Source organism: Pyrus communis, chromosome 7, assembly GCF_963583255.1.
Source record: "Pyrus communis chromosome 7, drPyrComm1.1, whole genome shotgun sequence".
Lineage (NCBI taxonomy): Eukaryota > Viridiplantae > Streptophyta > Magnoliopsida > Rosales > Rosaceae > Pyrus > Pyrus communis.
Genome location: NC_084809.1, coordinates 26,487,973 through 26,512,960, shown reverse-complemented (window position 1 = coordinate 26,512,960; position 24,988 = coordinate 26,487,973). Strand labels below are relative to the sequence as shown.

At 37.5% G+C, this 24,988-nt stretch overlaps 2 protein-coding genes across 2 annotated transcripts; one reads left to right on the top strand and one right to left on the bottom strand.

Moving 5' to 3' along the window:
* The first annotated feature begins 13,707 nt into the window (after positions 1-13,707).
* Positions 13,708-18,221, top strand: LOC137739605 (receptor protein kinase TMK1-like). The gene is made up of 2 exons (XM_068479231.1): positions 13,708-16,242; positions 17,506-18,221. The coding sequence occupies exons 1-2, from the start codon at positions 13,923-13,925 to the stop codon at positions 18,033-18,035; spliced, it is 2,850 nt and encodes a 949-aa protein (XP_068335332.1). The 5' UTR covers positions 13,708-13,922; the 3' UTR covers positions 18,036-18,221.
* Positions 18,222-18,541: 320 nt separating this feature from the next.
* On the bottom strand, positions 18,542-20,178 carry LOC137741034 (U-box domain-containing protein 21-like). The gene has a single exon (XM_068480842.1). It carries the CDS (start codon positions 20,109-20,111, stop codon positions 18,771-18,773), a length of 1,341 nt encoding a protein of 446 aa, XP_068336943.1. The 5' UTR covers positions 20,112-20,178; the 3' UTR covers positions 18,542-18,770.
* Between the last annotated feature and the right edge of the window lie 4,810 nt (positions 20,179-24,988).

Genomic DNA, 24,988 nt, shown 5'->3' with positions numbered 1-24,988 from the left:
CATTTGAGTAGTAACACTAATTATTAGGTGTGCTTCTTGGTCTTGAGTTTGAGGCATGAAGTTAGTAAAAATATGAGTGATTTTTTGGTTGAAAGCTTTGGAAAGACCTGTGCCATTTGATTGTCGCCTATGTTAGGCTGAAAAGCCTCACTGAGATTTGTTCTACCCTTCCAGGCACAAGATACCTCAAGCTTCGGCGAATAAAAAAAGTAGAGAAAAGAATGGTAACGACTTGAATGATATGAACATAGCTTCTCATCCTTTTCTGAAGTCTGATTAGATTTGATTGAAACTATAAGTCTTCTAGGTAAATGTTGTTAGGATGCATGTACGTAGCAAATCTTTTGGTAATAATGCGGACATAATTCTAAAAAAAACGTTGTATAGCCGAGTAAAGAACTGGTCTGCCAAGGCCTTCTATTGGAAATCAAGAGATTTAAAGATATTGAAATCATGATTTTTTGAAGAAAGGAATTAAATTATGTAGAAATTAAAGGACATGAATCAACGTTTCTTAAAAATAAAATATTTACGTAAAATTAAATGAGACTTGCGTCAAAACTAGGAACAAAGTTACAACCTAATGAAAGATAAAGTGCTTGAATGAGGTAAACTACTAAGAATCTTATGATGACAATCTAAATGCTGGTTGACGCTACTCGTACTTGCAATCAAAACTAGGAACAAAGTTCGTCATTTTGGATGCTTGGTATTCATAGGGTTCGATTTTGTCCAATTTCGGCTGGCCATGATTTGGTCTGGCTGAAGCTTGTTTGGAGAAATCTTATTGAAACTAAATAAATCGAGGTCTAATGTTATGCTTTTTGATCTTCCATCCTTTTGTGGCCAGAGTCTGGTCACTTAGGCTGTCTGCATGGTATCATATCCATCTCGGCTGGCCATGATTTGGCCTGGCTGAAGCTTGTTTGCATAAATCATACTGATTTAGCTGAAATTGAATAAATTGAGGTCTGACACTATGCTTTTAAAACTTTCCTCCTTTTATGGCCATTGCCTGCTCACTTAGATTGTCTGCACCGTATATCCCATTTCGACTGGCCATGATTTGGCCTGGATGAAGATTGTTTGGAGAAATCCTACTTATTTAGCTGAAATTGAATAGATTTAGGTTTAACGCTATGCTTTTTAATCATCCGTCCTTTGTGACCACAATTTGTTCACTCAGATTGTCTGGATATTGACGTCATCTATCATATCCCATTTCGGCTGGCCATGATTTGGCCCGGATAAAGATTGTGTAGAGAAATCTTACTTATCCAGTTGAAGCTGAATAAATTGAGGTATGACACTATGCTTTTTAATCTTCTTTCCTTTTTGTGACCACAGATTGTTCACTCAGATTGTCTGCATATTGACATGATCTATCATCCCATTCTGGCTAGACATGATTTGGCCCGGTGGACGATTGTTTGGAGAAATCTGACTTATCCGGTCGAAGTTGAATAAATTGAGGTACGACACTATGTTTTTTTAATCATCCTTCCTTTTTGTGACAATAATCCGTTCAGTTAGATTGTCTGCACATTAACATCATCTCTCATACCCCATTTCGGCTGGCCATGATTTGGCCCGGCTGAAGATTGTTTGGAGAAATCTGACTTAGACCTGGTTTGGTACTGAGGTGATTCTGAAAAAAACTACTATAAAAAAAAGTTGGGAGCTGTTTTTGTGTTTGGTAAACACTCAGCTTCAGCTTTTTTTCACAGTTTTGGGTGAAAAAAAGCCAAAAACAAGAAGCTGCAAAACCCAACTTTGAAAAACCGACTTTTTTTCACATCTGTTTTACATAAAAGTTTACCAAACACTCTAATACTGCTTTTTTTTTTTCAAAAGCACTTTTACAAAAAAGTTTACCAAACACTCTGCTGCTTTATTTCACAACTGCTTATTCTCACAGCACAGCAGAAACAGTTTTTTTTCAAAGCACAGCAATACCAAACCAGCCCTTATCTAGCTGAAATAAATTGAGGTCTGACACTATGCTTTTTAATCTTTCCTCCTTTTTGTGACTACAGTCTGTTCACACAGATTGTCAGCACATTGACGTCATCTATCATTCGGCTGCCCATGATTTGGCATGACTGAAGCTTGTTTGGAAAAAACAAACTTACTCAACTGAAACTGAATAAATTGAGGTCTAACATCATGCTTTCTCATATTCCCTCATTTTGTGACCACAGTCTGTTCACTCAGATTGTCTGCACAATTATGTAGATTTCTTTCCAAAATTTGACTCTAGGCCCTGTTTGGTACGCTGTATATAGTACCGGATAAGACTATTAATACAGAGACGGATGTTTGACGCTCTCTCGCATTAAATTGGACCAGACTATTTTAATCCGATCCACTTATTTTATACGGCATATACCCTCTTAGCAAACCAGTCCAAAATGGGCGTATTAATTAGTCGGTTCCCTTTCTTCTCTCTTGCGCGAACTGGGCACTCTCTCTTGCCGTCCTCGCCGCTTGCTCCATCTCCTTCTCTCGCCAGCTGTGTTCTCCCCGTCTCATCTGGCAAGCTCTGTTCTCTCCATCTCCTCTTGGTGGCTCTATTCTCCCTATCACCTTTGTTATTTGATAACACCCACAGAGAGACGACTCGCACCACCACCGCGCAAATTCGGAATGATTTCATCTGGGTTTTAGAACCTTGATTGGGAATCGATAATAGGATTTGAAAATTCGGAAAGGTTTCATATGAGTTTTACGATTCAGAAAGATTTCTTCTGGATTTAAGATTTCATCTAGGTTTTTAATTTCTTTAATTTCTTGGTTTTAAGATTCCATCTGCTTGATGGTGTTTTCAAGCCTCTTTGGGCCAAGAACAGGTAAGGAAATGAGGGTGTTTGTGGGTAAATACTTATATTTGTTCATCGTTAGATTAGATCTAGCGGTGGTTGACCAACATTAGTGTTCGTTTTGTTATTTATCTGGTAGTGTTTGTTTTGGTAATTACATGAACGCAATAGCCCATCTAGACAGTAGTGATATTGTCAATTGTATCACAAAAGATCGGATTAATGGTTATTTAAGTTACAGTATTTTGTCGACTTATTCATTTTAAACCTTCATTGTTTGTTTGTTTATCTTTTTTTTTTAGCTGAAGTTTAAGATATTCGACAATCTTAAAAGTAAGACTAATCTTCAGTTGGGCCTTGAAAGGCTAAATGCATTTGATAGCCATCTCTGACTACAATGATTTTGTCAGATTCGTGCCTAGAATCCAAAACCAAGAAACATCCCTAACTTTGAAATTCTACCACATCTCCATAGGAGCACTTGTGGTGGTTGCATTCATCTTGTTGTAAACCATAACAAATGTTGGCATGTAATGGCTTCATGTGCAAGATACATTTGATTTACTCAGAGTGGCGGCTGCCAATCATACGTGGTCTACTCACCCAGTCGGGTGGAATGGGTGTGGTTGCTCTCTCTTAAGATATTCAAGGGAGCACCCTCTTTGTCGGAGGGTAGAAATGTCAATTTGACTAAAGGATTTTATTTATCTATTTATTTATTTATTTTTATAATCCTAATCGCTCTAGCAACTTTCCCTATACGCCTATCCCTACGTATTGTTATCCGTGACAACTTTCCCTTGTGTCTCCTTGTAGTCAAACCGTTACCATAAAAATTGTAGACACAGTGCACATAAGTTATATAGTTTACCACTTAAGAAATAATTTCATTGTATGATAAAATAACTATAAAACAGAAAGAAAAACATAACTACGAGGAATCAAGTTTTTAGCAAAATATACAAGTTCAAAAAACACAAGTAGCTAGAGATGCCAAATTGATTTCAACAAATTTTGGGAAATTAGCTCAAGAATTTCCCTTTTTAATTATTAACTCGGTCGTTTTAGCGCAAACATAACAAAACTAGCCACATTCAACCAAAAACAATTTTATTTTGCTAAAAAAAACCAAAAATTAAATTATATGCTGGTTAATTCATCGCGAAAACTCGACCAAAACTTTTTCATAGCAAATGTAGACCACAAATTTTTATTTGAAAGTGAAAACGGTATATTGGTACAAAATAAAATTATATTGGGTCTTCGATGAGGCCATTCTGAATATACACCACAAATTGAATTGGAAAAAAAAAAAAATTCAATACACATGCATAAGAACAATTATCAAGGAAAACAATTATGGATATATAGAGAATAAATATTTGATTAAATTTAACTATTTGCAAGAAATTAAACCAAAAGGAAATGGAATTATTCTTAATTCGTGGTCCCGTACCTGAAGATGTCTTTTCTTTTGAGGAAGTGCCTCAGGTCTTAATTTAGAGTAAGATGAACTCATCCTTCACTGAAATCAAGTTGAAATTGTAAAAGATTAGGTGTATGATTCAAGAATGAGAGGAGAATTTGAGAAGAGGTTAAACAATTAGTAAAGAAGGGTCTACATACCATATGGATATAACAGCTTCTTTTTACTTCTTTTGTTGACTGATCGATGAAATTGAGAATGTGTAATCTGTGACATTGTGACAAACATTTATTGAAATTGTTAAGGAAATTGTTGTATTAATACGTGGCAAACATTCATTTAATGAGTAACGCCAGCGCAACTATACATAGATTTCAATAGATTCTTATGAATACAGCCAAAAAAGTTGCATGTTTTTCTTCTTTTCCAGGTTGGATTTAACTTACTTTCCTTTCAAAAAATAAGAAAAATATTTATGATGCATCTTTTTATTATCTTTCTATATGCCAAATTACCAATACATGTGAGTGTACGCCAGGGAGCTGCCATAGACGAGGACAAAATCGTAAATTCATGAATATTCAGAGGAGTACTTAATTTGGACGTAAATATGACGATTTCGGGCAATTTGGCATCTTGTCTGACATTCATGCATTTCTCGAGAAATGTGGCCACATCATGTCTAATATTTTTAGACGAATGCTAAACTGATCATGTATTTGTATCATTTTTCTGATAGAGATGTAGTTCATCAACACATGCGAATCTCATTTCAACTATAAAGATGGTAAAAATTCTTTTCAAACACGTAAAATATATACTAGGAAATGGGGTTTGAAGTTTGCTTAGTTTTAGTTCGTAGTCCCGAACTGCTGCTGCTTGGCTTTCAATGGCAAGATTCACGCGGGTTTTACTAGAAAATTGCCAGACATATACGCATGCAATGGTTATCTTATGATTTGATTGTTTTCCAAATGCATATTTTGTTAAAAAATAATCCAAATGCATATTGATCATGATTGAAAAGAATAATATTTGTCTACTCAAAGGATGAGTATGAGTTCACACTCAAAACTGTTCGTTACTGATTCATTTAACTTTGTGTTTATAATCAAAATTTTCAAATTACAAATCATTCTATAAAGATCACCTCAGCAAAAAACAATTAAAACTAAGGTCATTTAGTCATCTAACTGTAAAAAACAAATGAATGAAATTGGTAAAAGTATTATAAACTATCTATATATTTGCTACAATAGATTAACTAAACGATTTTACTCTTAATTCATTTTTTGCAGAGAAGATCAATACAACGTGATTCATAATATGAACGGTTCTGATCATAAGCACAAAATTCTGTGATTCGAACTAGAAGAATTTTAAGTAGGAGTTCATACTCATCCTTGAGTAGATAAGCATTGTTAAAATCAAACAAAGTTAATAAGTGAGACTAAAATAGAGTAAATAAAAAATTGTAACAGACAAACATCTAAAAATCATGGTACCCAATTCAAAAGGAGGGGGTTGGAGCCCTCGCGCCTCCCTCTTTCTCCCGCATCTCTCAACGTTGCACGGGCCTGATCCCAGCAACCTAAGACCCAGGTCCACGCGCCCTAGCGCTAACTACCTTGGCCCAGCCGAGCTGTGCCACGCAGCAGCAGCCCACGGTTGCCCTTTTTCATCACGTCCTCGACCCCATTGAGCCAAAAATTCAAGCCCCAAGGCTCCAAGAAATCAACAAGAAAGAAAAAAAATCAAAATTTTCTTACGTTGGAGTAGAAGAAAAACAAACGGAACACTATTCTTTGCACGGGCAAGCAAAGAAGATTGCTAGGAGATGGGAAACAAATATCCTCTAGCCTTTTCTCTTTCTTGCCAGGTTTTAGTTGCACTCCAAATTTATTTAATTCCCTGCTTGACACAGACTTAAATAGGTTTTGATGGCAATTACATTCCCTTTCCTAGAAGAATTTAAATTCCAAGTCAAAAAGGGAATCTACATCAAATTAGGACACAAACTCCATTGTAGCTTTGGATTCCACCACCTCATACCCTTTCTTTCAAGCAGTCCAACAGGTGTGGGGGTATTTGTGGAGCAAAAATAATTCCAAAATTCATAGAGCTGATACGTGGATTATTTTCCAAGAAAGACAAGACTACCCTTATTAAATGAGCAGAAGCATTCTCATTCACCATGCGCAGCTAAGGTAGAGCAGGTAGAGATCAACGACTGCTCAAGGCACTCCTGCCCGTTGGAAAATTCAAAGGTATTTATGATAGAATAATCCCCTATTCTTATCATATATACATTGCTAATCAAAGAAGACATCTTTCAAGTAAGTAATCATAATTCCATTTATTTAGGACATTTACCAATTTATTCCAAGATATTTATTTACATAAATATCTTGGGATATTTCCACCTAAATTCCACCCTAGGGCCGGCCACCCCTAAACCCTAGAGGCCCAGCCCACTTGCTCCATCTCTCATACCCATTTTATTTCCAAAATTCAGAGGCTTTTGTTACTTGCAAACTTCTAAATACAATTTTTTTTATTTTTTAGAATTCCAAAGCCTCCCTCTCAATTCATCGTAGGTGCGTGAGGGTTTTGACCTTAATCTTGGGTGTTATTATTTTGCAGGTGCAGATTTGTCAATCAAGGGAAGACAGAAATTTGCATCCACAAAGAACATAATGGGTATTAAAAAAACATTGTAAAAACACACCATGGTAAGTATAGAAATTTTGTTTAGTCAAAATGAAAGTTTTTTATTTTTTATTTTTTATTTTTGAACAATAGTCAGAATAAAAGTTAATGGGCAAAACTCATCTATGTAATCGTGCAGCCTATATGGTGGCGGTGTACTTTTATAAGTATGGCGTGAGTTTTGACTGGGATGAGTTAGGTCCAGAATTCCTATTTAATGTGTTAGTAGAAGATGCAAATGTTTTAATTATTTGATTGATTAATAAAAGCATTTTTTATTGGCACCCCACATAATGTTGAATGCACTTCACATCAAAATTTAATATTAAATGACTTATGTTCAATGACAATTTCGATCTTATTAGGTTTTAAAAAAATAAGAAATTTATAAATACACTTCAAATTACTTTTAACTTATTATTTATGTTCTTCAACTATCAAAACCTCTCCCATCCTCCATTGTTGAATCAAACTCTAACCAATGAAACTACATATGAAAACCTTAATTGCACTTTCTTATACGCCAATCCCTCCTTACCCATTCCCTTTTCTTCTTCTTTTTCTGGGTTATTAAACTTTAGAAAAGTATCATAATTATCTTCTCCAACATAGGTTGCCGGGCATCAAATTGTGAATCAAGATCACATTTTTTTTTTTAATGTAGGAGGCCTTTCTTTCTTCCAAATATCTGCTTGTGAGTTCCCAGGAAACCATACTACAAAATATTTATTTAAGCCTATTATTGATTCAAGCCTAATATTTGTTTACAATGTCACTACTGCTACCAATCAACTATTTTAAATAATTTTGATCTTGAGGTGTATGTTCTTAGCAAATAATATTCATCAGTTTGCTATAACCAGTATCTCCAGGGTTATCTTGGAGAGAGTTTCTTCACAACGGCGCATAGGCAGTGATGGTAGTCTGAACTGTGGATTTCTGTTCATGTCGGTATCCCCGAAGGAATGTTTCAGTTTGGTCTGCTCAATTTTTATTGGAGTGCTACGACTACTCGCAGAAACAATCGCTAGAACAACCAAGGGGAGTTTAGAAATTTTGGAAGGAGCAATGGAGGACATGGTTTCCTAGTTCTCGGAGCAATTGGCCCTCACAGGTGAGGAGCAACATATTGTGGTTGATAAACTGGAGGGCTTACTGCTAAGAACTTCCCAAGTTTTCTTAATGGGAAGGGTTCTAACTCGGAAAACTTTGAACAAGGAGAGATTCAAGAAACAAATGAGTATTATAAGATTTGAAGAATGTGGGGTGTATAGAAAATATAGGTTGTATGTAGAAAATGTGATGTGTATGTTGAGAATGTGGGTGTGAGGGTATTATGGGGAAGTATGTGAGGTGTATTAAGAATCTAAGATAATTTTCAATTGAGAAAGCAAATATGGATGTATTAAGTATGTGGGATTTATTCAACAATATGTAGGATGTTAATATAATAAGCCAATTCCTATTTCTAAAGCTTAATTGATAATTGGGTTAAATACTTTAATATGCCATGGTATTGACTTTTAAACAGAAGAACCTAAACTAGATTTACAAATCTAAAAGAGATCTTAGTTAGGCTCTCAAATCTAAATGATTTACAAATTTTTTTTACAAACGATATCGTTAGTGGGTTAAATTATTAATTGTTATATTAAGCGACAGGTTTGCCTCCGATAGCTGAAGGTGAAAAGCAATACCAAGTTGCCATGGACTCCAAAAACGACGAGCCACGGTTTGTTACTTCTAAGACCATCTCCAAATGAGACGTTAAATTTTGAACATAAAATTTAAATTTTAACAGCTTATGTGGCATTTTGACATCTTTTAAAATTTTGTTCTCCAACCGATATGTCAAATTAAATTATTATTTTATTATGTTATAAAACAAATTATAAAACTAATTAAAATTTAATAAATGACATTTAAAGTTTAATCGGTAATCTGTTCATCTTCCTTGATTGAAATGAATAAAAAAAGTAGGATAATTGCATCGATCAACTCAACATTAATTATAATAAATGATTAAACTAATTAAAAATTAATAAAATACATTTGATAATTAATAAAAAAAAAACATTTGAAGCTGCTGTCAAATTTGACAGCAACCTCTTTTGCTGCTAATCCATGTTATTGCCACATAGAATTTGGCACTTCAGTTGGAGAATATTAGTGTGATCTTTTTTTACTGTTATAGCTGATATATACATTTTGACATCTTCTTTGAAGATGTTCTAATACTCCCCATCACATGCTTTCGGAACAATGCGAACCTACATGTTATCCTGGGTGTAGCTGTAAATGAAGAAGTTTCTTGCTTGTACGATAAAACGATCATGTTTCTTGAAAAAATGAATGTAATCATATTGATCCAATAATAAACCGTCCTCTATTTCCATAGGAATGGAGATTATGTTTCTCTTCTCCCTCTTGATTGTACGTTGGAGAACAATTCAAAAATAAATAAAAATAATAGATCTTGAAACATTGATTCTTTATTAACGAATAATACTTGTAATACAAAATGACATAACAAAAATAATTACAGGAATTAAAATGATACTAACTTGATTAAATCAAAGATAGAGGCTAATGCAAAAGCTATGTCTTTCAAACAGTATTTTCGTCCCACTCTTGTGCTTGTGGTTCTACGACGTCTGCTCGATCAAGATACAACTATCTAATTCTACAACCCACACTGAATTATAGAATTCACGAATTGCTTTGTGTGTTTACTCTCTAGGAAGTTTGTACGGAAGAGAGAGAGGAAGAAAAGTTAATTCTATTAGAAACTGAGACTGCAAATATATAGGTTGTTTTATACCCTTTCAAATACTTGTTAAACGTATTTGAAAGTACACAACTCTTTCTAAAAGTTATTTCTCTTAACCAAAACAATTTTAAATTAGTATGTTAATTAAAATTAATAAACTTTGATTAATTTTAACTTCCAAGGCCTAAGGACCTTGTCTTAATTAATTAATATTAATTATATTAAGCTATATTATATAAACCTAATTCACACAACCATAAGACACAAACCTTTCAATCTTTTTTCAAATGATACAAATATCAACTACTAGTATAAAGGACAATATATATATATATATATATATATATATAGATCATTGGGAAACATATGTTCCCCGATGTGAGACATGGAGTCTCAAAACTCCAACAGAGTTTACTATTGAGGATTATATAACTAGCATTCTTTATCGGCTTCTATGTCGCGTCCGTACCCGTCCCACCTTTCGCGAAATTAGTGAGAAAAACTAATGAAAATGATTTGAAAACTTTGAGTTTTAATGATAATGACAAAATAAAGGGTAAAGTGAATAGTAGTAGGATTGACTTTTTAGTGTAAAAATGTGATTTTTCGTTAAAGTGAACAGTACCATGAGTTTTTCGTTAAAACTCTCAAATTAGTATTATCGATCACGACGACGAAGCTTCGAAAGAGCTCTTAATCTATCTCTCATTTGCTAAATTAAAATTAACAAAAAAAAAAATGGAACCCAATCAAATAAATGAAAATAAACCAAATAGTAGTTTTGGTTTGGTTTTTGAGTTTGACGAAAATTGATCCAAATAAAACTGAACCGACCCTAAAATGAGCTGCCAAAAGAGTATGTGACATTCGCTCTCCTCACAACTACTATATAGGCCCAATTGAAAACTTTAATTGGGCCAAACGGATCACATATGTTTGGAAAGTATTGGATCCATATGCTTGTTGAATTTAGCAATGGCGAGAATGGATTTAGCAAATCCTGTTTTATTTTAAACTAATTCTGTGTTATTTTAAACTAATCTGAAATAGTGAATTTAAACTTGAAGGAAGGATCGAGGTGTATATTCATTCTAACCAAATTGACTATGTCCACGTCTACACGGTGAAACAAAATTCATTATATCAAAAAATTATCTTAAAAATTAAAGAAAATAAATCATCTTCTCATAGTGCCAAACAAGGCCTTATTGCACTCATGGGTTGTACGTTGCCTTGCTTTGTGTCTTTGACCTAGGCTTTAATATAAAGGAAAACTAATGAAAAACTTTGAATTTTAATAAACCGAAAGTTCAAGCCAACACACTTGAGACAGAAAAATCATCCCTTTCAACTTTGGACAAGGATTTTCTTCCCTTCTCTTTCCATTCCCTTCCATCCCCTCCTCTCATATTCTCTATTTTGTTTTTCTTTTTCTATAAAAAATTAATATAAGATGTTGACGTGGCTTAACCGTGGCCGTTCAAATAGGAAGGGAGGGAAGGAGAGAGAAAAAAAGAGGGGAGAGAAATTGTAGAGTAATGTCATATATACCACGGCAATCGATCACTTGTTTATATAATATTAGAGTACGCGAAGTTACTTAGTACTATAGTTTAGTAGTATTTCTCTTCAAGTGTAAGTGAGATGTTTTAATTTTAAACAAGTACAACATATTGAAGAAGTCGTATTACAAGTGTCGCGACACCTATGTAATTAGGCCATAGAAGTCAATTGAAACTAAGGTCAGTATAAACAATTTTTTCTCTCCAACTAAGATCAATACCGCTTGCTAAAATTTCTCCTTATTAACTTCTCCTTAAAAACAAAAAATGTTGATTGACTCAGTCGCACATTACACATATTTTTGTAACTTCAAACAAAATACCTAAGACCAAAGTTTGGACCAACGTTTGTCAATGCAACATTTCCTTATATATACACATGGAAAATGTAGGGAGATCATCTTTTTAGACCATATTTTGAAAAGAGGTATTTGTTAGTTCACCTGCCACCCCCCCCAAAGGGGAACTTAATTGCATTAATAGTCTCCACGGTGACAGGGTAGTCGGAAGACAGCCTTTGTGGTAATAAAAAAAAAATTAAAAAAAAAAAAAAAAGATTTAAGTTCGTGTGGTGAAGTCTGTTAGAATTTAGGCACAAAATTGAAAATTTTGTCAAGTCTCGGTTAATTGTTAACACATGAGCTATTTTCCGACTACACTATCACCACATGTACTAATAATCTAATTAGGCCATGCATAAATAATAATTTTATGTTTTCAATACACCTAGGCAAAATAATGAAAACATGCCATGTGCATTCAGTTGCGTAGCTAGGATTTCATGTGAGGAGGGACCTTTCACAAATGCAAAAAAAAAATGACAAATAACAGTTGCAAAACTACTAATCAAAACACCATAAAAACACATGCATCTATAATATTTTATATTTTCAATAATCATAATTGTCTCTGACGAATTTTCATATTTTGAAATCATTGCATGATAATCTTGTTATCCATACTATTAAATTTAATAAGAAGAAGTAATCAAAAGGTTCAGACTCTAACAATTAAGTAAGATGTAAGATAGATGAGAAACAATAAAAAAAAAAATTATGGAAAGTAAGATAGATTTTACAAATAGTATTGTTTTTGTTGAATTAATTTGAATTTTATATGAAAATAGATATAAAATTTCAAAAAAATGAGAAGAATAATAGCTTTTTAGACTTGGACTCTTACTCCTGGGTTGATTGTGAAAGACCAAAGAAGTTTTTTGTTCTAATTAAAAGTTAAGGGGTTTAATGTTAATTAAGATATTTTTTTTTTATCTTTTTTTTTATCAAAATGTTAAAGGTTATTGATTTTATGTTCAATAAATAAATATTAATTTAGTGTTAGGATGGAATCAAATATGGGGGTTGGAATTTTAAATAGGAGATCGTTTGTAATGTGTTTTGTATTATTGACCAATAGGAGAAGGGTTGTAAAGAAGAATAATGAAAGATGCTTACAGGTGAAGGCTTGCAAAAAAATGTGAGGATGGGCCTGGGCCTATCCTATTCTCTTCTTCCCTCCGCCCCTCTGTGCGTTGTTGCTCACTTCAACTCTATCTGTACGGTTTCAGATTCTGGCTCTCAACATGTGCATCAGTGCATGAGATATAAAAACGTTACTACTTTCATACATATTCTAATGCCAACTTGACCCTCCCTCTGCTCATGGCCACCTACCGAAAACCCACTCCACTCATGACTCATTTCCAGCCTTTTAACTCATTATTGCACAAAAACTATCCAGTGCTTCGGAATTTCTTATACTTTAGGTTTCTAAATCTTTAGATTTTAGTATTTTTGGCTTTAATTAAAGATTTATTAAAAAATTTAGAATATTCAATACTCCGGAGTACTCTGTCAAAAATCTTGTTAATGCAATCAGACTAGAAGAAGAAACTCTGTTGTTGTGAAGGGCTCTTAATAGTTCATTTGGCTAAGACAATTCATCTTCACACACTTTGCATTCGAAGTATTTGTTGAGGGTGTAAACCTTAGTGGGAGAATAAGGAACCATGCATATGCTTCAATTGTTAATTGAAACTTCAACTAACGTCACTCAATATGTTGAGTACATGTTCTAATGTCACTCAATATGTATTATCCACGTAGACTTAAGTAATATTACCTATGATATATTAAGATAGTAAATTTCATATAAAAATACCCATATATATTTTTATAAAAAATTAACATTAAAATACTTTAATATTACCAATTAATTATAAGTGAATCTTTTAACTTTGTTGACCTTATTGGCAAAACATTAACCACTTCTCATAAAGTAGAACCTTGTCATCGACAGCCTTTTTAAGCCAAACACCTTCACCCACCATGTGCATGCCAGTCAGTCCTTCCTTCCTTCCTCCATTCCTAGAAAAAGCTTCTCTCCTCTCTGCCTACACCCTCTCTTCCTCTCTCTCTCTCTCTCTCCCTCTCTCTCTCTCTCTCTCTCTCTCTCTCAGCATCCTCATCTCCTCCTCCTACTCAAACATTCTAACTTTTTCTCAACTCCCCATTCCCTAGAACCTTGTTATCATACCCAATAATATGGAATCAAGTTCTTGACACTTCAAACACTTTGTACAAAACCCACCTCCTAAATCTCTCTCTCTCTCTCTCACATCTGAAAGTTTTTTCAAGATGAAGAAGAAAACCCATGCTGGGTTCAAGTTTTTGGCCATTTTGCTTGCTGGGTTTTCATCGTTCTTGCTGTGTGCCAACTCCCAACCGAGTTCAAGCAACGATGCTGCAGTAATGCTGGCTCTGAAGAAAACCCTTAATCCATCTGAATCTGTCGGATGGTCCGACCCGGACCCCTGCACATGGACCCATGTGGGCTGCTCGGACGACAAGAGGGTGACCAGGATCCAACTGGGTCACCTCAATATAGAAGGTACGCTTCCTCCAAGCCTCCAAAACCTCACTCAACTCGAGCGCTTAGAGCTTCAATGGAACAAAATTACAGGTCCTCTTCCGAGCCTTAGTGGGTTAAGTGCATTGCAAGTTCTAATGCTCAGCAACAATTTGTTTACTTCAATTCCTGGTGATTTTTTCTCTGGTATGACTTCCCTTCAATCTGTTGAGATTGATAACAACCCTTTTATGAGTTGGGAAATTCCTGAAACTCTCAAGAGTGCAGCATCAATTCAAAACTTTTCGGCCAATTCGGCCAACATTACCGGAAAAATACCCCATTTTTTCGGTGGAGATGGGTTTCCGAGTCTGGTTAACTTGCACTTGGCCTTCAATGGCCTCCAAGGAGAACTGCCCGCGAGCTTTTCCGGGTTGCAAATTCAGTCTTTGTGGCTTAATGGGCAAGAAAGTGTAGGTAAGCTTGGTGGAAGCATTGCTGTGTTACAGAACATGACTCTGTTGAAAGAGGTTTGGCTGCATTCGAACGCGTTTTCAGGTCCATTACCGGACTTTTCAGGTTTGACCGACTTGCGGAGCTTGAGTTTGAGAGATAATTTGTTTACCGGACCTGTTCCAGTGTCATTGGTGAGCCTTAAGTCACTAGAGGCTGTGAATTTGACAAACAATTTGCTTCAAGGACCAATGCCGGCTTTTGTTACGGGGGTTGCGGTAGATTTGGTTAAGGGTTCTAATAACTTTTGCCTACCGAGTCCTGGTGAATGTGACTCTCGAGTGAATACGTTGCTTTCAATTGTGAGTTCAGTGGGTTACCCCCAAAGGTTTGCAGAGAATTGGAAGGGGAATAATCCCTGTGCAGATTGGATTGGGGTTACTTGTAATAATGGGAACATTACGGTCCTCAATTTTCAGAAAATGGGTCTTGCTGGAACGATATCTCCCGAAATCGCGTCTTTGAAGTCCCTGCAAAGAGTAGTTCTTGCTGATAACAATTTAACTGGAACGATTCCAGCGGAGCTTGCCACGCTGCCTGCACTCACGGTATTTGATGTGTCAAACAATAACCTCTATGGTGAAACCCCAGCTTTTAAGGATAAGGTGCTTGTAATGTTTGGTAACCCTGATATAGGGAAGAAAAAGAGTACTTCAGCTGGACCGTCTCAAAATTCCACCAACCCTTCTACAAGTGTAGGTTCTGGAAACAGTTCTAGACCTCATGGAAAGAAATCTTCAACTCTAATAGGAGTCATTGTGTTCTCTGTAATCGGGGGTGTTTTTGTGATTTTATTAATTGTGCTGTTGCTTATCTGTGTATATAGAACAAAACAAAAGCAGTTGAGTAGAGTTCAGAGCCCGAATGAAATGGTAGTTCATCCCCGCCACTCTGGATCGGATAATGAGAGCATGAAGATAACTGTTGCAGGCTCTAGTGTTAGTGTTGGTGCACTGAGTGAAGCTCATACTCTTCCCAGCAGGGAGCCCAATGAAATCCAAATGGTTGAGGCAGGAAACATGGTGATTTCTATTCAAGTGCTCCGGAATGTGACAAACAATTTCAGTCAGGAAAATATATTGGGGCAAGGAGGTTTTGGGACAGTGTATAAAGGGGAACTGCACGACGGAACAAAGATTGCTGTTAAGAGAATGGAGGCTGGCGTAATAGTAGGAAAGGGTCTTTCCGAATTTAAGTCTGAGATTTCTGTTTTGACGAAGGTTCGTCACAGGCATCTCGTAGCTCTTCTGGGATATTGTTTGGATGGAAATGAACGGCTTCTTGTATATGAGTATATGCCTCAAGGGACGCTCAGCCGGTACATCTTCAACTGGCCAGAAGAAGGACTGAAACCACTGGAATGGACGAGACGGCTCACAATTGCCTTAGATGTAGCAAGGGGTGTTGAGTATCTCCATGGTTTGGCCCATCAGAGTTTTATACATAGGGACTTAAAGCCTTCAAATATTCTTCTTGGAGATGATATGAGAGCTAAGGTCGCAGATTTCGGTCTTGTGCGGCTTGCTCCAGAGGGTAAAGGTTCAATTGAAACAAGGATTGCAGGGACTTTTGGATACCTGGCACCAGAATATGCAGGTAATTCTTGTTTCTGTTTACTTATGCTTAATTTTTTGCTATAAGATTCTTCTAAAACCAGGCCAACTTTCAAATTTATTTACTTCAATAAAAATAGAAAATAAAACATGAGAGTGATATCAGGTCCGTTTGAGTACCCGATAGTGCACGCGAAATGGAAACAACTTACATAATATATTAATATGGCATCACCCAGATGCAACCTTAGTCCTTTGCCTCCATTTCCTGAGATTTTTGTAAACGTTCAGGAAACCAGTTTAAGGAAAAGGGTAGCTACTGGCTCTTAATTTTTGGTTCCAAACTAGAGAACCTTTATTTTAATTTCATATCTCTGCTTTACGTATGATTTTCTTACAATTTATCAGAATTTTATGAATGATTCAGTAAATATGGACTATGTGCGGATCTAAAAATGTATTAAAAATGTTTATTATTTTATATTTTATCTCTTAATTTCTAGTTGGATGTGTTGTTCACCAAAAAATAAATAAACTTTTGTAATCCACACTGCACTTGGATTATGTTAAATCAATCTTTAATAGGGGAGAGATCTCAACGATTCAATTTTCCGTTGTGTTACAAATGTATCCATTATTGTATTCCATTATGATCAAGGTTGGACGCTCTCATGAGTCATGACTGCCATTCTTAAGAAAGCAGATTAGAAATGTGGAGTCATGATTTTCTTGGGAGTTTGTTGGGTGGTTACAGGAAAAAGAAAGGCACCAGCATGATGAGTATTCCCTAAATTTCACCAAATTGCATGTTCAATAATCATCTTAGCGCATCTTCTCGTCTCTGCCAGCTGTGTATTTCGCCTTTTTCGGACATCATTATCTCGTCTCTGAAATCACTCGAGTAACCCGAATATTATTAAGCCATTTTCCTTGCTGTTTGTAATAACAGAATGGTAGAATATTTTGCTTATTGGATTGTTCTCATTGGAAATCTCCATTATATTAGTTGTTCCCAGCTGTTTTTGCCCTTTTGGACCTTAAAGCAGTCGATTCTTTGAACCCACTTTAGTATTTTTGTTTTTCTGTTCTTTCCTTTTTAGGTCAGCTGATCCCACTTACTTAGCTTTACAACAAAGCTGAGTATTGCCTTTCTTCTTGTGGTTCTGCAATTTATAATGTCGTAGATGTTTTGCTTTTCAGTAGTTCGTTTTACTTTTCATTTAAAAGTAAATATAGTAGATTCTGGTTAATGGTTGGTAGTCGGTATTGATACTGATCGTAAACAAAACATTTGTGATACTTGCAGTTACTGGCCGTGTGACAACTAAAGTAGATGTGTTCAGTTTTGGAGTGATTTTGATGGAGCTAATCACCGGGAGAAAGGCACTTGATGACAGCCAGCCTGAGGAGAGCATGCACTTAGTAACTTGGTTCCGGAGAATGTTCATCAACAAGGACTCATTCAGCAAGGCGATTGATCCCACAATTGATCTCAACGAGGAAACACTTGCCAGTGTGAGTACTGTTGCCGAGTTAGCAGGTCATTGCTGTGCAAGAGAGCCGTATCAAAGGCCCGACATGGGCCACACTGTGAATGTCTTATCGACTCTGGTGGAGCTTTGGAAACCAACTGATCAAAGTTCTGAAGATATATATGGTATAGACCTTGAAATGTCGTTGCCGCAAGCACTTAAGAAGTGGCAGGCTTTTGAAGGTAGAAGCAATTTGGAATCCTCTTCTTCATCGCTTCCTCCCAGCTTGGATAACACTCAGACGAGCATCCCTACACGCCCTTATGGATTTGCTGAGTCTTTCACATCTGCAGATGGGAGATAATGATTAACTGTAAATTATTGTAACGATTGGTTTGGTATGTTTATTCTGGTTGATTCTTACCTTGCAGGTTTCTGTGTACAATTTGTTCAAACTTTCATGCTTTATCCTTCCCCCCTCGCTCTGATGTTATCGGATGTTATCAGTTGTTTTAGAGGTTTTGTGAATGAAATGGGAAGAGGTTCTTCACTCTCAAGAATGAATGTCTCATTTCTTTTTATTCTGAGTGATAATTTAATAGAATGAGGATCCTCTTTATGAGCATCCAAGAGATCCTTTAATCGTGTCAGTTCATTATATATCATGCGATCAGAAATCATTTAAAATTAAACACAAGTAGTACCTGATGAAAATTAACCGCATGATTTACAATGAACGAACACTGATGAAAATTAACCGCATGATTTACAATGAACGAACACGATTAAAGGATCTCATGGAACCTCACAAAGAGGATCCGGAGAGGATGCCCATTCATTTTAATATGCTCTTTATTACAATTTACTCGTGAAAATGATTCAAACTCGCGTGCGTATAAGGAGCAACTGTTTTAGTCAATTTGGCTACGCTAATTAGATCCAAAAACAATACACATATCACAGAATGAATGTTTGTTCCAGGTTTTGACCTGATATATAATTGAGTAATTGGTATTTTGCTTTACAAATCTCTATTTGTACAAAACGAATTTCGAACACAATATAATATAAAGAACAAAAAATGTAGTTTCTTTTCTCTCTAACTCAAAGATGACCTCTTGAGGTACTTGAAATTCATGGATGAATCCACACAGTCCAATTTACTCATGTGCAGATTGAACAATTTCAGCAGATCAGTAACCTTGTCCTTCATTCCATTACAAACCCCGACCTGCAAGAGCACCAAGAGCTTCTGAAACGCGCCCACTTGAAGCGCCTCAATCAAAAAGCTTTCCTGGGTTTCAATGGTGCACAGCTTCCAGATTATAGACACCGAAAACTCCGTCCCCAACTCCGAAATCCTCAAAATCTTCTTCACCAAAAGAGGCATTGTGAGAGCATTCTCGAGGGCCTCTTCTCTCCCTTGTTTGCAATCACAGAGACCATCCAAAACCCCCAAAGCTGTCTCTGAAACGCTTTTCTCTGCGTCAACAAGAGTTTCTAGTAGCAAAGAAACCAAACCCAATTCCACAAATCTTGATCTGTATTTATCACTGGTTTCTGCGGATGGCAGTGATGAAATCATGAAAAGAACACAAGCCAGAGCAGCCTTAGTCACTTGAGGACAAATAGGCTCTCCAATGATCCCAAAAATCGCTTCAACGCCTCCTTCAATCTTCCCGAAAGCATCCACATACTTTTGATCCAAAGAAAACAACTTTCTAAGTACCAAAACCGTGTTTTGCCGTGCTGTTAGATCTTTGCCCTCTAGAAACGACATGAAAGATCGCAAACACACTGAAGATCCAAGCTTCGATTGGTCTTCTTCACCCAATGGAAACATCCACGGTAGCACAGTTAAAATTTCCACCAATATCTCAACATATTCGTCCGCTGAACTGCTGGCAAAGGACTCGAACACGGCTGATAAGCAGCCGCCAATTCCGTTCTCCGCCATGCACTTCTTGTTCCTCTCGCTTTCCTTGCCCCACGCTTTAATCTTCCCCACCAGTTCTCGACACTTCTTCTCATCCAAACGCCGCGCTGCTCCCATGACTCTCTCGCGAATCCTCGAAACCTCGTAGGGAATCACAGGGATCCGCGGCGTTGGAATCCGCTCGATACCATAAGACCTATTCTCCACGCACCAATCTTGGATCATCCGACGTAGTGCATGGTTCGGAATCTGGTCAAAACTCATGAGTTCCTGATTAGTCACCGGACACGTACTGTTGCCAGTCTCGATCCACTTCTCGATGCTCGACCTGTCGTACGTCATTCCTGTCGGAAGTGTCACCGGATCTTTCATCAAGTCGAGGGAAATCGGGCACCGGAAATGCGTCGGAATCGCGATCTCCTCCACGTCCATGTCCAAATTACAAAATTGCTTCTTGTTTTCGGTCTTACGGCCGGCCTTCCTTCTTCTCCAAGAAATGATCATTGTTTGTTGCTTCGAATTAATGAAAAAATCACAAATGTATGAGAATTTGCTTTGAGTATTTGTGTTGTTTTGGTTGTGAGGAATGTGGGAATTTGATGAGCTTATATATTTGTATACGCATACGCGGGGTCAAAACTCAAAGGCGGAGCGGGACTATTATTGTAATGTTACGAATTTGAATGTTGAACGTTGAATCGAATGATTAAAAATTGTATAAAGGAGACAGGTGGGGGGTGTGGATTGGGTGGTAGGAATGGGGTGTGGGTCCAGTCGCCATTTGTATAGTTTGTAATTTTTGTTTTTTTGACCGAAGTATAGTTTGTATTTAAGTCGGCAGAAGATTGCCCAGCTGTTTTGAGCTCTGCTGGTGCTGGGGTTTTGGTCAAATGTCCATTAGTCGGTGCTTGGACTCGGACCCAAACTCTACAGTTGGTCACAGCGCGTTCAGTGTTTTTCTCATTGATCCACTTAATTTTTAAATTTTTTTTTAGTTGTTCGTAAACACGCAAATGAGAAATCGTACTTATTTTTTTTTGCCGTTAATAAACACATGAATGGAAATTATATCTTGTAACAACTCTTTCCTAATTTTATAATTTTATTGATTTGAAAAAGGTGAATTGGCGAATATGCCCGTAAAGACGAGGATGTTGACTTTCGTTGACCAACATATAGTGAGATGTACGAAGCATTCTTTTAGCGTATCCTTATACGACTCATCGCTATGAATGTATAGGCGTAAGCGGAATCAAATTTGGAGTTACGTTGGAGATTCTACAGACTTACAAAGTTCAAGGGCATTTTAGTAAATTCATAATTTCAAATATTTTCTATTACATATCATATTTTTATTTTTTTACTTTTAAAATTTTATCTGGTGGGACCTGTACCCCACTTTCTTCCCTTACTTCCACGTGGTAGTTCCTCCCTTACATTTTTGGGACTCCCTTAAACCCTCCCTGTCTATCTCACTTGATCTCTCCTCTCTTTCACCTCACTTTAGCTCTCATCTCAAACTTTCTTGCCCTTTGTGTAAACAAGAGCAATGAGCACCACTAGCACTCGCTGTATTCTCGGGCGAACTCCATAAGAACTACTAAACCACACCAGACCATCCATATTTGTCCATCTCTGTCTCTTGTCCTACATCTCTCTCCCTCAACCTCTTTGTTGTGCCTTTCTCATCTCTGTAAACATGGTACATGCCTAGATAACCACGGCCATTTTCCATGGAGGATGACGACCGAACCACCACTTCCACGTTATCCTCTCACTTGAAACCTAGCCTAGGCCCTAGGTTTAGCCCTATAAATTCGAACAACATAACTCTCTGATCATGGAGCTCCATCACAGTGGAGATTTCCCGACGTGGATCTTATCGTTTTCAGTGAAGGTGAGTGCTAAAAATGCTTCGAATGATCTCCTCTCATCATTTGAATTGACTTTTATAGTTGATGAGTGAGTTTCGGACTAGTTTTATACAAGGTTCTAAAAAACGCTAGGCGCTAGTTGGGCGGCGAGCTAGCGCCTAGGCGGATTTCGGTAAATTTCTTGTATATCTTGTAAATAAATGCATATTGACACTTACAAAAAATTAAGGGTAAATTACACTTTCATACCTCAGATTTGGGGGTCTATTTCAATTCCTGACAACATCTTTAAAACATTTCACTTTCACACCTTAAGTACTATTTTATTTCAAAATAATACCTCCGTTACATTTTCCATCTATTGATCTGTTAAATGCTGACGTGGCTGCCACATATATGTCACGTGGCTACCAAATGTCTACCACGTGGCAAACAAATTTTTTTTTTTTTTTTTTAAACCTGAATTTTCTCAAAAAAAAAAAAAAAAAATGAAATAGACCCCATCCCATCTCCCCGCAACCACCCTCCATAAACCCATAACCCTTTCTCCCCACCCACACCCGCCCAATTCGTCTTCCCCCTTCCTGAGCTAGAACCCTGACCCTCCTTCTGCCTATACCCCCCACGGCGCGACCTACCTTGACGTCTCCCCCCCTCCGCTACCTCACCCTGCTTCACCCCCCACCTCCACTGCGACCTCACCCACTTTCCCCCCTTCCCCCCTCCAGAGACCTCACCTTGCTTCCCCCCTCCGGCGACCTAACTCTCTGCGTCCGACCTCGCCCAGAACCCAGATCCCGACCCAGGCGACCCACCTCGCCCAGAACCCGACCCTTACCCTCCTTTCATCTGCAACACCTATCCTCTTCTCCTTCCCCCATCCGTGCCCTGCTTGTCACATCCCCGCCTGGGCGGGACCACTTCCCGGGCCTGACTCCACTACCGTAGCACGATATTGTCCGCTTTGGGCTTATTATTCCCTCACGGTTTTGTTTTTGGGAACTCATGAGTAATTTCCCAATGGGTCACCCATTATAGGTTTGCTCTAGCCCCCTTCTCGCTTAACTTCGGAGTTCCTACGGAACCCGAAGCCAGTGAGTTCCCAAAAGGTCTCGTGTAAGGTAAAGATGAGAATATACATTTAAGGATCACACCCCTGGGCATTGTTGGATGTCACAATCCACCCCCCTTAGGGGCCCGACGTCCTCGTCGGCACACCACGGCCAGGGTTAGGCTCTGATACCAAATTGTCACATCCCGGCCCAAGGCGGATCATTTCCCAGGCCCGACTTCACTACCGTAGCACGATATTGTCCGCTTTGGGCTTACTATTCCCTCACGGTTTTGTTTTTGGGAACTCACGAGCAACTTCCCAGTGGGTCACCCATCATGTGATTGTTCTAGCCCCCTTCTCGCTTAACTTCGAAGTTCCTACGGAACTCGAATCCAGTGAGCTCTCAAAAGGCCTCGTGCAAGGTAAAGATGGGAATATACATTTAAGGATCACTCCCCTGGGCGTTGTGGGATGTCACACTGCTCGTCCGCAAGTTGATCGGCTCCGACAATGAGGTATGCATTTAATTTTATCCTTCAAATTTTGAATTTTTTTGGTGCTTAGTTGGTGGTGGTCTGGATGGAGTTAGGTTTGCTAAGGGTGAGTAGGGTTGCAAATGAGAGAATGAAGGGTAGGGGTGAAGAAGAGAAAAGGCTTGGGGAAGGTGGGGGTTTGCTGGGTTTCTTGATAGGAGGGGAGGTGAAGAGAGTGGATGAGAGGGAGGTGGGTCGGGGGGAAGGGGGGTGGGGGTGAGAGGGTTTAAGGTTTCTGGGTTTGTTTGCCACGTGGTGTGTCACGTTGGCAGCCACATCAGCACTTAACAGATCAATTGATGAAAAATGTAACGGATGTATTATTTTAAAATAAAATAGTACTTAAGGTATGAAATTGAAATGTTTTGAAGATGTTGTAAGGAATTGAAATAGAGACCCCAAACCTGAGGTATGAAAGTGTAATTTACCCAAAAATTAAACTTGTATGAAATTTATGGATAAGATAATAAAATAATAATAAAATGCAAAAAAGAGTATCCAACAAGTCCAAAATTTAAAAACACATTAAGCATATATGTCATAGAACCATAGTGAGGAGTATTGTAGGATGATACATGTACAATAAGTTCACAATTTAAAACCACATAAAATGAAAAATAGGAGGAAAATAAAGAAATATAATAATGTAGATAGAATTATTTTTTTAATTTCAAAAAAAAAGAAAAAAAAAGACCCACCTTCCTAGCTGCTTGGCACCACCTAGAGCCCAACCAATTTTTCTAACCGATTTGTAAGAAAACATCTTGGGTCACCATCGCCCAGCGCCTAGACCCTTTTTTAGAACATTGGTTTTATGACAGAAACAGCGAGGGGAAAATTTCTCCCCAAATTATGATGAGAACTATAGCCATCAAGCCACATTCAAGCTATTTTTTCAATCAACGCCGACCCTGCCTTAGCCTTAAATTGGTATAGCTCTGTTCATCACATTCCTAACTTTTATTTGGTTCTTGAATAAATCATTTTGGCTGATAAATGAGCTCAAACGGAACTCTGAAAGTTGGATGAAAACCTACAAATATGCAGACCTTCGTAAGCAAGGTGAGTACTAACGTACTCGCAGGCACGTGGGCGCGCATGGGGAAGCCACAACGAGTGGCTTGTGGTGGCCAGTGCAACCACCTTGTGGCGGTGCGTAGAGGAACCCAAAGTCTCTCCTTACGTTTCTCGACGTGCCGAATCCGAATCTGCCCTTCGTTTTTTGAAATTCGATCAATTTAAAATAGTTCCTTTATTAGCCATACTTTGTAAGAATACGTGAATTTAAGTTAGTACGTTATATATTTACGTAAATGGTTTTTTGCTTTTTTTTTTTTGTTTTTTTTGTTTTGTAGAGACGGATTAGGCGAGATTAGCTCTTCGTCAACAGTCGCGTGCGAGGCACTAACCCTCTCGTAAAGGAGAAAGGATCGTTGCACCTAGAAAACCCCCATCTATCCCCCCTCCACACGATGTTATTAATAATAAGAAGAAAAAAGGAAAAGTAAAACAAACGGGGGGACTAGGCCAATACCCACTAAAAACAATTAACGAAAATGATATGGACTAGTTTAAGATTGCTTAGCTTTAGTCACCTGAAGTTGATTTCTCATAATTCAGTTGCTCATATTTCATTCCCGAAATCCTCTTCGATAGCAACAATTTGCTCCTCATGAGCTCGAACGGAAGAATGGAAGCCCGACACAGTCTCTTCTATAAGACGCATCAGCAAAATTGAGTACCAAGTCCCACCACGTAAAGCTATTATTCATTGCACCAAAATTAGCAAAAGCATCAACCAAACAATTCCCTTCCCTGAAAATATGTGAAAAACGCAAATATAAGCGAGCAATATGCCATAAATAATTTGCCCAAGAAACTTTAAGAAACCATGGAACATCCATGGAGTGAGCTGATAGT

What these genes read in the sequence shown, in the direction of transcription:
- LOC137741034 (XM_068480842.1), bottom strand. Translation starts at nt 20,111, where the DNA reads ATGATCATTTCTTGGAGAAGAAGGAAGGCCGGCCGTAAGACCGAAAAC.
- LOC137739605 (XM_068479231.1), top strand. Translation starts at nt 13,923, where the DNA reads ATGAAGAAGAAAACCCATGCTGGGTTCAAGTTTTTGGCCATTTTGCTT. An exon ending in CCTGGCACCAGAATATGCAG is followed by an intron (nt 16,243 to 17,505) that starts GTAATTCTTGTT and finishes TGATACTTGCAG; the next exon opens with TTACTGGCCGTGTGACAACT.